Raw genomic sequence first — 15,118 nt, forward strand, 5'->3', positions numbered from 1 at the left:
TAAATCTGTTTGTGGTTTTTGAGTGCCTGTTATTTTTGAGGTCTGACAGGATTTTTGAGTTTGTGCCTAAGGCACTGAGGGAAGATGGCTGGGGAGAAATTCATTGTGGTCACCCTTCCAAGCAGACTCTGACTGGGTCCCTCACACCTTGTTTTAAAGGTTAAATCCTAGCTGAGAACATGATTTCAAATTAATTATTTTTGAAATGTCTGCTGTCGTTGTTTGCACGTTTTAAAATATAACTGGTATATAAAATCTGTTTTACCTCTAGGTGCAGATTATGGAGGAGAAGTTGAAAGCTGCTAATATCCAAACCAGTGAATCAGAGATGAGGTTGTATAAGAGGTGCCAAGACCTGGAGACTCGGGTGCAGGAGAAAGATGACATTATTCAGAATTTGGAGCAACAACTTGAAGAGCAGGTTAGAAATTATAGTTTTGCTAGTTATTTTGTTACCTACATTTGTAAGTACAATAGATGTATAAGTGATCAAGGAAAGGAAAGAGATTATATTATCTGACTTTTACTTCTGTGATACCCTTGCTGAAAACAATTTCAGATAATAACATGATAGCTGCTTATATGTGTGATTAATGGGGTGATACCTTGTAGGGGCCAAGCATTCAGATTGCACCTCTACATTCATTTTGGTGGGTCTTTAGATCCAGAGGAAGAATGGGCCATGTACACTTCTGCTCCCTGATTTCAGCTGCCTGGTTCTTGTTTGCCAAGATTTAAATGTCTCCTGGGAAATTATGCTTCCTCACTTTTCCCCTGTCCCTTCAAGTTATCTAGGTCTCACATTTTAAGAAGACGTGTGTCTCACTTAATATGACAGCGAAAAGTCAAAAAGATACTTCATCACAAGGTAATCATAGATGGACTATCTTGCTTGTGATGGGTTTTGAAACAAAATCTTTTCTAGTTTTTTGAGGCCCGATATTTTTTCATTGTTGCAAGAGGAAGACTTTTCATTTCCTTTTAAATTGTGTTGTTTATTCCCTCAGAAATTTACCAGATGTACTAGCAATAAGAAAACTTGCTCTTAAGATCATACACGGCTCTCAACATTACCTTGTGTATCTTTGTTACCTGCATTTAAACCCAAACATGGTATTGATGATACTGCAAAGCAGCCATGACTTTCTGTTGGGTTCTTTTCCCCCTTTCTGGCCTTCCCACACAAATGCTTTTCACGAGACATTGTATCATCAGGAGTGACTGAAAGCCATTAGTGTGTTCAGTGTGAGCCTCATGATGTTTCCCTTCTTCTATATTTCTTTTTCTAACTGGGATGTGAGTGTCAAAAGGTTATTATTTTCTTGTTTCAGAAGCAAATAAGAATACAAGAGGCCAAAATTATAGAAGAAAAAGCAGCTAAGATAAAAGAATGGGTGACTGTCAAGCTCCATGAGGTGAATCTCTGCTATGAGTACAATGTGTAGAAAATTAATGCAAATTGAAATTGTTAAAACATCTGAAGTGCAAATATTCAGTAAATTAAATACTTGGGTAGCTTTGGTAGCCCAGCAGATGTACTTGAGTATAGTTTTCTTCAGCATAATGGATAATTCTCTGCTAAATAAGTTGTCAACTCAAAACCATGCACCCTTAGCACACAGCAATGTTTCCATATAGTCACAGGTAAAAATATTAAAAGTTAGTAAGAAAGGCCCTTGACTGGTGCCTTGAGGCTGTTCTAGACTTAGTTGGCATTTTATTTCCTCTGTATGTAAGGTTAAAAAGTATGTAAAGTTCTCTTTAATGACAGGGAATCTGCTTCCCAAAGTGGGGAGAGACCCTAGTGGCCGTTTTCTCTCCTCTAGTATTTCACTTGTACAAGATTCCACAGGCTTATCATGTGAGCAGCTTATCCCCATGGGTGGTGCTTTGTAGGCTACATCTATAAGCCTCCCCTCCCCCAAAAAACCCCTATAGTTGTTTACTGTATATAGACATTTGAGGCATACCTAGATAAAAAGAACTGACTCCCTGTTAACTGAAGCTTCTTTGTCTGATTACCTGGAGGTGATTGTTATTTACCACAGGTAGCCAGGTATGTGGCTATTTACAGTGTTGTACAACCTATATGTGATGATTAGACATATTCTTTGTTCCGTGTTATCCAGGAAAGTGAGATGAAGAACATTGGCATCCTAAGCTGAGTTGTGTCCTAAGTCCATTGAAGTCAGGGCTTAGAAGGGTGTTACTCATCTTAGGGTGGCACTATAAATGGCGTAGAACTAGACAAAAGAAGAAGTATTTGTAAAATAAAGATAGTGGTGACATATGTATCTTGAAGATTCAGAAAGCAATATTACATTGCAGTTCTCTTAATCCTTTCTTTGGTTATGCATTTGTTAATTTTTCAAGATACATTTTGCTTTATACCAAGTCATCACTTTGGTCTATCAAGGTCAGTATATACTCTGATAGGGAACTTACTCTTCGAAAATATATTCCCAATTATATTGAAATCAAAAAGGGTGTGATCAATAGCTACTTGAGGAAGTTGTTTAAATAGATAAGATTATCATCTCACCTTCATTTGTCTCCAGGCCAGAACAGGTTATTAGAATATCCTTGGGAGTAGCTGCCTGGTTTCCCAGACCAATCCTGTCTAGCTAGCTATCAGGTTACATGATTTTGCTGAAACTCATAGCTGAGTTTGCCAAATACTGTGTTTTTGTGAGTTCTGAAACATACTGGAATCAGCTTCTCCCATTCATGATCAAGAAGATGACTGATCTTGCAGTGGAGTTTGATTTGAAGGTGTGAATCCAGCAAGTAATATGGATGTCAGTGTTGGATTTCAAAAAGGACTTACCTCAGGATGGTAATATCAGCTGTTACTGCCATCTTGGAACCCAGAGATGGAGGAGAAAACATTTCCTGCGTCTTCCTCATGTATGTTCACTCTCAATAACCTTCAGCTGCTTCCTACTTTCCTTCGCAGGACCTGACAAAGAATACTTTTTAAGAGGTTTTGGTTTTCTTTAGAGCCAAAATCCATAAAAATTAAGATGAAATGGCACTGAAGTTTTTTGAGTTCAGCATTTGGTGTTCTAAGAGCCAGTTATGCTCTCAGTCATAACAAAGGTCAACAACATGTTTAGTTTGAAATACTGTCTCATTCTTATATCATGTATGCAGTGAAATAAAATTGCAACATTATTATAGATACTACATTTTAAATGTTTTACTCAGTGGGGGCTTATGAATATGCTTTCAGCTAGAAGTGGAAAATCACAACCTTCACATGATCAATCAGAATCAAACTGAAGAGATAAGGGTGCTGCAGACTAAATTACAAGGTAAGCAGTGCAGGTACTCTGAAAACAGATTGAATACTTTTATTCTGTGTTGCTATTTCTTTAGAAGAGAATCTCAATTTCATATATGTAAGTAGTCTTGCATAATGTTTTAAGTTAAGAGTGTCTTTGTATTGGTAAAATTAATAACAAGTGCAACACTTCTCTGGGAGTAAGACTCACTGAATGGACTTGAGTAGAGTATTAAGTAGAACTGCTTGGGTTTGCTTTCTCAGTTGAACTCTACATAACTCAAGTTACAGAATACTATAAAGGCATGAGAAGCAAACACTGGATTTTATGTTTTGCTTTAGGCGACTGGTGTTCCTTGTTATGTGCAGTGCATCTTGCATACTGGGATTACAAGTGTGTGTGTGTGTATGGTTTTATTGATAAATAAACTGCTGTATTAAAAGAAAAACTTACAGAATGATCTTGTCTTTTTGTGCATTCTGCTGTCTGTGTTGCATATAAATAAATCTTATGTATTCTTTCTGATATAGTTTCTGGTGGATAGCCATGTTGATATGAAGCAACAGAACAAAGTTTGCTTCCAGTGGCACCTTTAAGACCAACAAAGTTTAATTCTTATACCCAGAATTAAACTTTGTTGGTCTTAAATGTGCCACTGGAGTCAAACTAAGTTCGCTTTCTTCTATGGGTTCACTTGTCCTATAAGATTATTGTTTTGTAAACAAACAGAAACACTAGATTTTTGACTGAATCATAGGAAGGGTTTCAAATACCTTTAGTGCATAATATCAAAGGACTTGTTATAAGAATGCTAAAGATAAGCAATCTGTTTGGTATGCAATACCAGAAAATATTAAGCCTCTTTTTCTGAATTGTATCTACACAGATCTTCAGGGAAAGAAATCTGTTCCCTCAACACAAAAGCCTGGGGAGGGCCAAAGACTAAGCAGCCTGACCTTTGGATGCTTCTTAAACAGAGCAAGAAGTCCTCAACAAGTCACTAAGGCTGAAGATACAAACAGTTCTTCCTTAAAGCAAGCTGAATTTAGTGCAAGCACAGGCACACTAGGTATTTTGAGAAAAATTTTAACGCCCTGCGCAATTCAATCCTAAACAGAATTATGTGGAAGAAATTCTTACTGCAGCTTTCACTTTTACTTGCTGGTATTCTCGCAGTTAATTTAGTTGTAAGGACTTTTGTTCTGCTTTTAACTTTGACATCCAGGTGTATTTGCACAGGGGTAAAAATTCAAGTCTGAAGTGAACAAGCACAGGAAAGACACAGCTCTCAAAGCCTTTTTTAAAAATGTAATTATTCTAAAGTATTTTGTGGAGCATGAAAGGTGCGGTGCGACTTGTGAGGAGACGACGGGGCCATGTGTGTGCAGCGTGTTGAGAGGCATGGCATGACTCGCAAGGAGGCAGGGCCATGTGTATGTGTGTGGAGTGTGTTGAGAGGCACAGCATGACTCGCAAGGAGGAGGTGGAACTGTGTGTGTGGAGCATGAGACCCGGGCCAGCTTCCCTGTGCTGTAGGGGGTGGCTACCAGAAGTTACCCCAGCCTAGGGCACCAGACAGTCTGGACCGACCCTGATGCTGAGAAAACACTCATTAGTCTCCACCTGTGTTCTTTGGGGGATTTTTTTTGTGATGTGCAGCCATGCTGGCCTGCTTGCTGCAGTGCAACTGTTTGATGCTAATGAGGTCTGAACTCTACCATGATACCTTCTGTTACCTGCCATGGTATTGTTTTATAAAATTACTAGGAATAATGCCTGTCGTGCAGAAAAATACAACAGATTCTAGAAAGAGGCTCTGGGTGAGTGCCCACCCACCCAAGTGAAGGCATTCACTCCCCCACCCCACACTTTAAGGGGAGGTGAATCCTGCCATCTGAAGTGCAGTTGTAATTCTGAATGATCTTCAGCTATCACCTGGAGATTTGCAACAGTGGTTCCCCAGGAGGAAATGGCTGATTTGGAGGATGGAGTCTATAGCATTGTATCTGTCTGTGGTACCACCCCTCCTCAAACCCACCGTCTCCAGGCTCCATCCGTCAGATCTCCAGGAATTTGCCATCCTGGAGTTGGCAACTTCTAAGTCACACTAGCTGTCATGTGGGGGTGGGGCTGCTGCTGAACAGGAGCAAGCAGCCAGACCTGGTTAAGTCATGCCAGTCAGAAGAATAATTATGGGGTCTGTGGGGAGGCATGAGGACAGTCACACAGATGCTGAAGCTCAGCATTCCTTTTGTTTGCAGTACATTGTTGCTGTCTTTACCTGTCATGTTCAGTGTCATGGGTGCTGGGGGCCCTGCAGAAGAAGCCGAGCCTGCAGAAGAAACTGTGCCCCTGCCACCTGCACCAGTGCCCCTGCCTCCTGCTGGAGAAGATCCAAGCCCCCCTGCCTCGCCCTCTCGGGTGGCTCGTGTGCGTGACCGCCTTCGTCAGGACCTCAGGGATCGGAGGAGGGTGGCACGCTCACAAGCAAGACGCTCCCTGAGCCCTGAGTTTTGAAAGGATTCTGGCCCTTCTAGGAGTGAGGGTGCTTGAGTCCCAGCAGGATCCTGGCTGCCCTCTGAGTCAGCAATTAGCCCAAATGGGCAACAGACAGCAGAGGGCTATATAGCTGTAGGCTTTGAGAGAAGGCTTTGTGGAAGCAACTAGTCATCTACCTGACGTCCTAGCATCCACTTCGGCTTTTGACTTTGGACCTCCTGACCTTGGCTTGACTTCTGGACCACCTGACTACGGCTTCTGAACCTCTGACCTATGATACCTGGACGACGATTTGGCTTTGGCACCTTGGACACTCTTGCTCACCGGTTACAGACCTTGGACTGCCCCTGGACTTCGCCTGGCCTGGCCCCAGCTCATGACAGATTGCTTCCACCCACACAAACACCCATTCTACAGGATGTTTTAACCAATTTATTGATAGCATATGGTTACAGAACTTAATTTCCCTTTGTTGCTTCAATACTAACCCATATGACTTTTCAATCCCCCCTCCCTCCAATATAGACTTCCCCGAGGTTATAGATTCTAATTCAATACTAAAGATACATCTGACTAATCAAAATTCGTTATATAAATATTTTCCCCCCCTTCTTGCTTCTTCGTTCCCCCCCCCCATTATTACTAAAAAATTGTCCAATGTCTTCTTACATTCGACTCTTTCTCTATGTATTCTTTAAACTTCCTCCACTCTTTTTTAAATATCTCCAAATCATAGTCTCTTAATGTTCTAGTTAATTTATCCATTTCACTCCACGATAGAACTTTCATAGTCCAATCCCATTTATCCGGTATTTTTTCTTGCTTCCAAAGCTGCGCATACAATGTCCTAGCAGCTGATAGCAGGTACCAAATTAGAGTCCTATCTTCCTTTGGATATTTTTCTAATTGTAATCCGAGCAAAAATGTCTCTGCAATTTTCTTAAAGTCGTAACCCAATATTTTGGAGATTTCTTGTTGTATCATCTTCCAATACTCTTTCGCTTTTTCACATGTCCATCACATATGGAAGAAAGAACCTTCATGTTTTTTACACTTCCAACATCTATCCGACATTTTCTTGCTCATCTTAGCCAATTTTTTCGGGGTCATATACCACCTGTACATCATCTTAAAACAATTTTCTTTTATGCTCTGACAAGTTGATATCTTCATTGAGTTCTTCCAAAGGTATTCCCATGCATCCATTTGTATTTCTCTATTCACATTGATTGCCCATTTGACCATTTGAGATTTTACTACTTCTTCTTCTGTAGACCATTTCAATAATAACTTATATACTTTTGATATCAATTTTTCATTATCACCAAGCAGGACCCTTTCCAATTCTGTTTGTTCTCGTCTAATTCCTTCCAATTTTATATCATTTTCCAACAAGGATGGATGCTGAAGCAAGTGGAACCGCAGGACTACTGGCTGCCCTCCAAGCCCAGGTACAGCAGCTGACACAGGCAGTAGTGCACTTGCAGCAACAGCCTGCAGCCAGTGCTCCAGCCAAATGCCCAGTTCCCCCACCTGACAGATTTGGGGGTGCCGTGGAAGAATTTCCTGCTTTCCTGGCACAGTGTCAGCTGTACTTTGAACTAAGAGCACGGGACTTCCCCAATGACAAGACGAAGTTGTGTTTTATCATTAGTCTGTTAAAGGGGCAGGCGGCCAAGTGGGCCACACCTCTACTGGTTGGGTCCTCTCCCCTACTGACTGATTACCAGGGGTTTGAGGCCCACCTGTCTGCTGCCTTCTCCAACCCAGTCCAAGCAGCCACAGCCAACCGGAAAATCAGGGCCCTGAAACAAGGCCAGTCCTCGGTGGCTCAGTATGCCACCGAATTCAAGCTCCTGGCCCAAGACTTGGCGTGGAATGAGGCTGCTCAGATGGACCAGTTTACCGAGGGGTTGGCAGAGAAAGTCCTGGATGAACAGGCCAGGGTGGAGCGGCCCCCCACGCTCCAGGAACTTATCACCCTCTGCCTCCGCATCGATGGCCGCCTGGAAAGTCGCCGCCAAGCCAAGACCCGAGGGCGCCAGCTCCCTGCGCCATGCCACTTGGCTCCTCTCCCATCCCCAGCTAGTACCAGAGACGAGGGTGAGCCTATGCAGCTTGGAGCTGCTCGACCCCGCCTGACTCCAGAAGAAAAGGCCAGACGCTGGACGCAGAACCTGTGCCTCTACTGCGGCACGGCAGGCCACTATGCCTCTGGCTGCCCTGCTAAACATCGGATACCCGGACCTACATTGCCACTGCCGCCAAAAGGCCAGCCCCAGGCGTAAGTGGACCCTCCAGCCTGGGGCGACTAGCTGGGTCCTCCGAACAACAGGCTGATACCCCGGGCCCGTTCCTGCTACCAGTCAAACTCCGTCTGCCCGATGGACGCTGGCTGTTCGTGTATGCCATGCTGGACTCGGGAGCGGCCCACTGTTTCGTAGATGCCGCCTTTGTAAAGCAGCACCAGATCCCAGTGCAGCCAAAAGAGATTCCGACGCTGGTGGAGGCTATTGACGGGTGCCTCCTCCGTTCTGGCCCCGTCACCCAGGAGACCTGTCCCATCACCTTCCACGTCCAGCAGCACCAAGAACAGCTGCAGTTTGATGTCGCCCGCATGCCTTGCTTCCCGCTGATTCTAGGCCTTTCCTGGCTGAAGCTGCACAACCCCATCGTGGACTGGGCCCAGCAGGAACTACACTTCCGAGACCCATGCCCCCATCTGACTCCTCCCACCACTCTAGCAGCCGGCATCCCGAGTGATGGTCCTCAGCTCCCTCAGAAGTATGCGGATTTCGCCGATGTCTTTGAAGAGACAGGAGCAGATCAGCTTCCCCCTCACCGACCCTATGACTGTGCCGTTGATTTGGTACCTGGGGCACCACTCCCGGTGGGGCGTCTGTACCCAATGTCGGAGCCTGAGTTGGCAGCTTTGCGAGACTACCTGGACAAGAACCTGAAACGCGGATTCATCCGACCCTCAACTTCTCCCCTGTCTGCTCCAGTCCTCTTCGTGAAGAAGAAAAGTGGGGAGCTCCGGCTGTGCAATGACTACCGGGCCCTGAACAAGATCACCATCCGCGACCGGTACCCTCTACCACTGATCCCTGAACTCTTGGATCGTTTAAAGGGGGCCCAAATCTACACCAAGCTGGACCTCCGCGGAACGTACAATTTGGTGCGCATACGGCACGGAGACGAATGGAAGACCGCGTTTGGGACCCGATACGGGCAGTACGAGCACCTAGTGATGCCCTTCGGATTGACCAATGCCCCCGCTGTCTTCCAGAGGTTCATGAATGATGTATTCCGGGACCTGCTCGACCGCTTCACGATCATATACCTGGATGACATCCTAATTTACTCCCGCAATCCTGCCCAGCACGCCGAGCACGTCCGCCAGGTCCTGCAGCGCCTACGAGCCCATGGCCTCTATGCCAAGCTGGAGAAGTGCGACTTTGACCTGCGCTCCTTCGAGTTCCTTGGTCACATTGTGTCACCGCAGGGAATCCTCATGGACCCGAAAAAAGTGGAAGCGGTCCTGACCTGGCAGGCCCCTCAGAATCGCAAAGACCTGCAGAGGTTCCTTGGATCTTCTTCGTGGTCTCTGTGCATCACACTTGTGGGAGTAGGCGCCAGCACCGATCTCGATCGGTAAACTTCAAAAGCTGTGGATTTCCGCGCCGCCGGCCCAGTGCGCGTGCCCCGAAGCCCCACTGTGCACGCCCACTGGGACGGCCGCGGACATCCCGCCAGTTCTCTTCTGACCGCCGCGCTGATCGGTTGATCTCTCTGCCACGGTCGGTGAACTTTTCGTTTCCATCCGGAAATTATATAGTTAGTTGTACATAGTTTTAGTATTGTTAGTTAGTTGTAGATAGAGTAGGTTTTTTTCCTATTGTTGCGGGAGAGCGGGTTTTGTTTTCCCGCCCTTCGAGGGGGGGACCCCTCTCCCTTTCTCTTTCTTCCTGCCTTGCCTTTCCTCGTATGGAAAGAAAGTGGGGATTTTTTTCGCCGCTGCTCCGCATGCGGGAGTAAAATCGCCCCACCAGACGGGCACTCCTTGTGTTTATTGTGCCTGGGAGAGCGGCACAGGCCGGATTCCTGTTCCCACTGTGCCAAGTTTTCCAAGCAGACGCGGAAAAACAGAGCGGCACGACTCGCGGCGGCCCTGATGGAGCGAGCACTTTCCCCGCGAACCGAACAGGCCGAGTCATCGACAGGCCAGGTGGCCCCACCACCGTCGACGCCAGTCGATACCGGGCGGGCTAACATCAATACCGACCGTCCTCGGAAACAATCCGGTTCGGTAGCCGCCTCGGACTCCTCGGTGCCGATCAAAAGGCCCAAGGAGGACAAAGGGATGCCCTCTGAAAAGAAGCTGCACAAGAAGTCTGAGAAGCCCAAACGCATATCGGCTACCCAGTCTTCTCCGGCATCCCCGGTCGACCCGACCGCACCGGTCGTCCTGCCACTGAAGCTCTTTGCCTCTCCTATCCGGCAGCCGAGCTCGCAATTGGCATCGATGCCGACTCAACTCATCGTTTCCGATTCGGACTCAGAGATCGAGTCGGCGCAGCGTGTCGGTACCGGGAGTAGTCCACTCGACAGATCGACCTCCCAGCCTCGAAGCTCTCCTGCTCAACACCGACACCATCGTCGGGACCGATCTTCCAGCAGCCACTCTCCTCGCTGTCGGGAAGACAATCACTCGCCACGAAGCCAGCCGGCCCAGATTCCCTGGGACCAGAGACAGTGGCAATACCTTTATGGGGCCTACCCCATGCAACCCCCCTTTCCGTGGCTTCAACAACGCCAGAAGGATTGGGACCAAGCCTCCGAGACCTCGTATCGATCCCGAACGTCTCACAGGACGCAGAGGGATGCCCCGTCGGCGTCGGCATCAAAGCCTCCGGAGCTGGACCGGCCGGTCCAGAAAGCACCCAAGCAACGTACCCCGTCGGTGAAAGAGCTTACACCAGTGGCCCCGCAGCTTCCTCCTCGGCACCAATCTGAGCTCTCCGATTCGCCAGAGGTATCCCCCAGGTCTCTTGACGACTCTTCACCCGAAAGGGAGGTCTCCTCCGGTGGCGAACCTTCACCCCCCGGGAAAACATCTGAGGAGCAGCCAATATCACCTTCAGAGGACCTAAAATCTTATGGTGACCTCATAAAAAGAATGGCTCAGACTCTTTTGCTCACTACAGTCCAGCCACAACCTACAGTAACGGACACTGTCTTCGACATAGTCCAACAAGACACATCCACAGCGGTGGCTCTACCCTTGACGAACGTCATGCTCCAAACTGCCAAGGCCTCCTGGGACAAGCCTGCTTCCACGCCTGTCTCCTCACGCAGGCTGGATCATATGTATAGAATCCAGGAAGCTTCGGCAGAATTTTTATATGTCCACCCCAAACCAAATTTGGTGGTCGTATCATCGTCCTCCAAGGCGCGAAAGACACATTCCACTCCGCCGGACAAAGAGGGCAGAAAATTGGATGCCATGGGTAGACGTCTGTACTCGGCGGGCTCCCTGGGCGTAAAAATTGTCAATTACGCGGCATGCTATGGCCGCTACCAATACGCACTCTGGGACCAGGTCTCCACTATAATGGCCACCCTTCCCGAGCAAAGCCGCAACGCTCTAAAGAAGTTGCAGAAAGAAGGCATGATCCTGGCTAAGCAACAGTTAAACTCGGCCAGGCATTCAGGTGACATCTGCGCGAAGGCCCTAACCACGGCTATCTCTCTACGCAGGCACTCGTGGGTAAGATCTATGGCACTCCAACCCGACACACAAGCGTATGTCGAAGATCTGCCATTTGACGGAGCGGGTTTATTTAGTTCTACGACTGATTCGGTCCTCCAGGAGCTGGATAAAAGCATCAAGACTTCCAGAAACCTGGGTGTATCCGGACCACGTCCTCAACCTAAGCGTCAGTGGCCTAAAACCTGGCAGAAGAAGCAGTACTCCAAGTCGCCAGAGAGGCAGTGGCGATCGAAGTTGGCCTCCTTTACCCACCCTTCCTACCAGTCGAAGCCCAAGTACTCTCCCCCTTCCACCCAGACGACCCGCCAGAAGGGGGCGAAGCAAGGAAAACAGGGTCTTTGACTTCCTCCTGGACACTCTTGGCCCGCCGGACTTGGACTCTATCCGCCTTGCCAAATTTTTCCCTGCCTGGTCCCATATTACTTCGGACCAGTGGGTTTTGTCAATAATCCGGCTGGGTTATTGTATAGAATTTCTCCACCCCCCGTGTACCTCGAGGTTCGTTTCCACCGCACCATCGCAAACTCTCTGCGAGGAGGGCCAGTCGCTCCTCCAGAAGCAAGCCATCCAGAAGGTCCCTATGGACCAGAAAGGTCGGGGATTCTACTCCCGTTATTTTGCAGTCCCCAAACGGGATGGGGGCCTCCGGCCGATCATGGACTTGAGGGCACTGAACGCCTTTGTGAGGTGCGACAAGTTCAGGATGACATCGCTCCCATACATCCTTCCCCTCCTGGGCAACAGGGACTGCATGGCGACCCTCGATCTAAAAGACGCGTACTTCCATGTCTCAATTCATCCCAGACATCGGAAGTACCTACGCTTCGTGGTCGGGGACGACCATTACCAGTACCGGGCTCTACCGTTCGGCCTCTGTACAGCCCCAAGGGTATTCACCAAGACAATGGTGGTCATTGCTGCTCACTTGCGGCTGCAAGGTGTGACACTTTTCCCATTCATAGATGATTGGCTCCTGGTGGCGGAGTCGAGGGAGAAGTTACTGCGGCACATTTCCATCACCCTGGCCTTGGTGGACGATCTGGGGCTCCAGATCAATCTAAAAAAGTCCAATCTGGTGCCTTCTCAGAAGGTACAATTCATTGGAGCGATCCTCGACACACGAGTTTGCAAGGCGTTTCTCTCTCCAGACAGAGCAGACGCCATTGTGCAGCTGGTGTCCTCTCTCCAACAGAACCCGACTGTCCCTGCAAGGACGCTGCAGCGGCTCCTGGGACTTATGGCAGCGACGACTTCCGTCCTCCCGTTTGCGAGGCTCAGGATGCGGCCCCTGCAGCTTTGGTTCCTTCGGAACTTCAGGTGCAACGTCGAGAAGCCATCCCGGTTGCTGACGGTGCCTGTAGAGATCCTGTCGTCCCTCTCCTGGTGGAGCCTGAAGAGTCGCCTGACCGAGGGGGCGCCCTTCCACAAGCCGGAACCGGTCCTGACGCTCACCACGGATGCCTCCCTCTGGGGATGGGGGGCTCACATGGGGGCCCTATGCGTGGGGGACCATTGGCCGAGCCATCATGCCCACCAGCACATAAACTTCCTGGAGCTACTGGCCATCTTCCACGCGCTTCGCTCTTTCCAACCTCTTCTGGAGGGTCGGTCGGTGGCCGTGATGACGGACAATACCACAGCAATGGCCTATATCAATCGACAAGGGGGCACGGTGTCCAGGAGGCTCTGCCAGCTGGCCTCCCTGATATGGGAAACGTGCATCTCCATAGGAATTTTCCTTCGAGCGACCCACCTTCCGGGGGACAGGAACGTTCAAGCGGACTTTCTGAGTCGAGGTGGAGCTCTCCTCCACGAGTGGGAGCTCAACTGGGAGTTCCTGAGACTAGTCTTCAGCCGGTGGGGGACCCCGGACCTGGACGTTTTCGCTACAAGGCAAAACGCAAAATGCCGCCTCTTCTGCTGCAGGGGGAGCTCGGACCCTCTCGCCTTGGGGGACAGGTACCGTGGAGGCACCACAAGGTGTATCTGTTCCCTCCTGTACCACTACTCACCAAGGTAGTACAGAAGATAATGAGGGAACGGCCGAAGGGGATTCTAGTAACGCCCTGGTGGCCCCGACAGCCATGGTTTCCCCTGGTCCTCTGCCTGTCGGGGAGAACTTACCATCAATTTCCCCAGGTGCAGGATCTCCTGCTCTCTCACGAGGGCCGGGTTCTGCACCACGATATCCCGCATCTGCGCCTCACGGCATGACGTCTGGATCCAGATTCTCTGACAGGACCAAGTTCGTGATCTTGAACTGTAGGAAAACCTCCACGAGACGGTCGTACGCGGCTAAATGGGCCAGGTTCGCCAAGTTCGCTGCAGACCTCTCTGTGGTTCCCAAAAGGGCGGACTTATCGATAATTTTGGACTTCCTAATTACCTTGCTGGACGCGGGCCTGGCGCCCTCTTCAGTGCGAGTCTACCTAGCTGCTATCTCGGCAGCACACGGGCTGATTGAAGGCTACTCGCCTTTCACGCATCCGGACACTAAACGCTTCCTCAAGGGCATGGCGAGACTGTACCCGGCAGTGAGGGCACCTGCACCTGCGTGGGACCTTCCACTTGTCCTCAAAGCACTGACAGGGAAGCCATTCGAGCCGATGGCGACATGCCCGCCCCACCTCTTGGCCTGGAAGACGGCCTTCCTTGTGGCTATCACCTCAGCGAGGAGGGTGGGGGAGCTCGCTGCGCTCAGGTGTGACTCCCCCTACTTACTGTTTTCGCCTGAAGGGGTCACGCTGCGCCCTGACATCACCTTCCTACCTAAGGTGGTGTCTCCCTTCCATCTCAACTCGGAAATTTACCTACCAGTTTATTTCCCCTCTCCGGCCAATGACTCCGAGCGACTGTTACACGCCCTAGATGTTAAAAGGGCACTTTCTTTCTACCTGCACTGCACTGGCCCTTCCCGGAAGGATGCCAGGCTGTTCATTTCATACGCAACGTCCTCCCTAGGACAGCGCATTTCCTCCCAACGCTTATCCAAATGGATTACAGGGACCATCCGACTGTGCTACCTTCTTCGGAAGCGGCCTCTTCCTGGACCACTGCGTGCCCACTCAACCAGGGTGGTGGCAACGTCGGAGGCGTTCATGAAGGGAGTTCCCCTGCAGGACATTTGCAGGGCAGCCACGTGGTCCTCGGCTCACACGTTTGTGACGCACTACGCCTTGGACCTGAGGCACAGACAAGTTTCTTCCGTGGGCCGTGCCGTCTTACAGTCCGTTTCCTCGTGATGGACCGGCGTACCCTCCACCAGGTAGGCCTGAGCTTGTTAATCTCCCACAAGTGTGATGCACAGAGACCACGAAGAAGATAAACAGGTTTCCTACCTGTAACTGATGATCTTCGAGTGGTCATCTGTGCAGTCACACTACCCGCCCGCCTTCCCCGCTGCTGCCGGTCCCTCCGTGGGGCTAACGCGGCGGCCAGAAGGAACTGGCGGGATGTCCGCGGCCGTCCCAGTGGGCGTGCGCAGTGGGGATTCGGGGCATGCGCACTGGGCCGGCGGCGCGGAAATCCACAGCTTTTGAAGTTTACCGATCGAGATCGGCGC

The 15,118-nt window shown here is 49.4% G+C and overlaps 1 protein-coding gene across 1 annotated transcript in view; it reads left to right on the forward strand.

The window, feature by feature from the left end:
* The window catches only part of PLEKHH2 (pleckstrin homology, MyTH4 and FERM domain containing H2), a 176,536-nt gene that overhangs the window by 38,861 nt on the left and 122,557 nt on the right, over positions 1-15,118 (forward strand). Inside the window, exons 3-6 of the mRNA XM_060247539.1 lie at positions 272-421; positions 1,332-1,415; positions 3,233-3,314; positions 4,171-4,353. Coding sequence (XP_060103522.1) covers positions 272-421; positions 1,332-1,415; positions 3,233-3,314; positions 4,171-4,353 — 499 coding nt within the window. The remainder of the gene's footprint in view (positions 1-271; positions 422-1,331; positions 1,416-3,232; positions 3,315-4,170; positions 4,354-15,118) is intronic.

The sequence above is a fragment of the Heteronotia binoei genome, chromosome 1, assembly GCF_032191835.1.
Source record: "Heteronotia binoei isolate CCM8104 ecotype False Entrance Well chromosome 1, APGP_CSIRO_Hbin_v1, whole genome shotgun sequence".
In the NCBI taxonomy this organism is placed as follows: domain Eukaryota; kingdom Metazoa; phylum Chordata; class Lepidosauria; order Squamata; family Gekkonidae; genus Heteronotia; species Heteronotia binoei.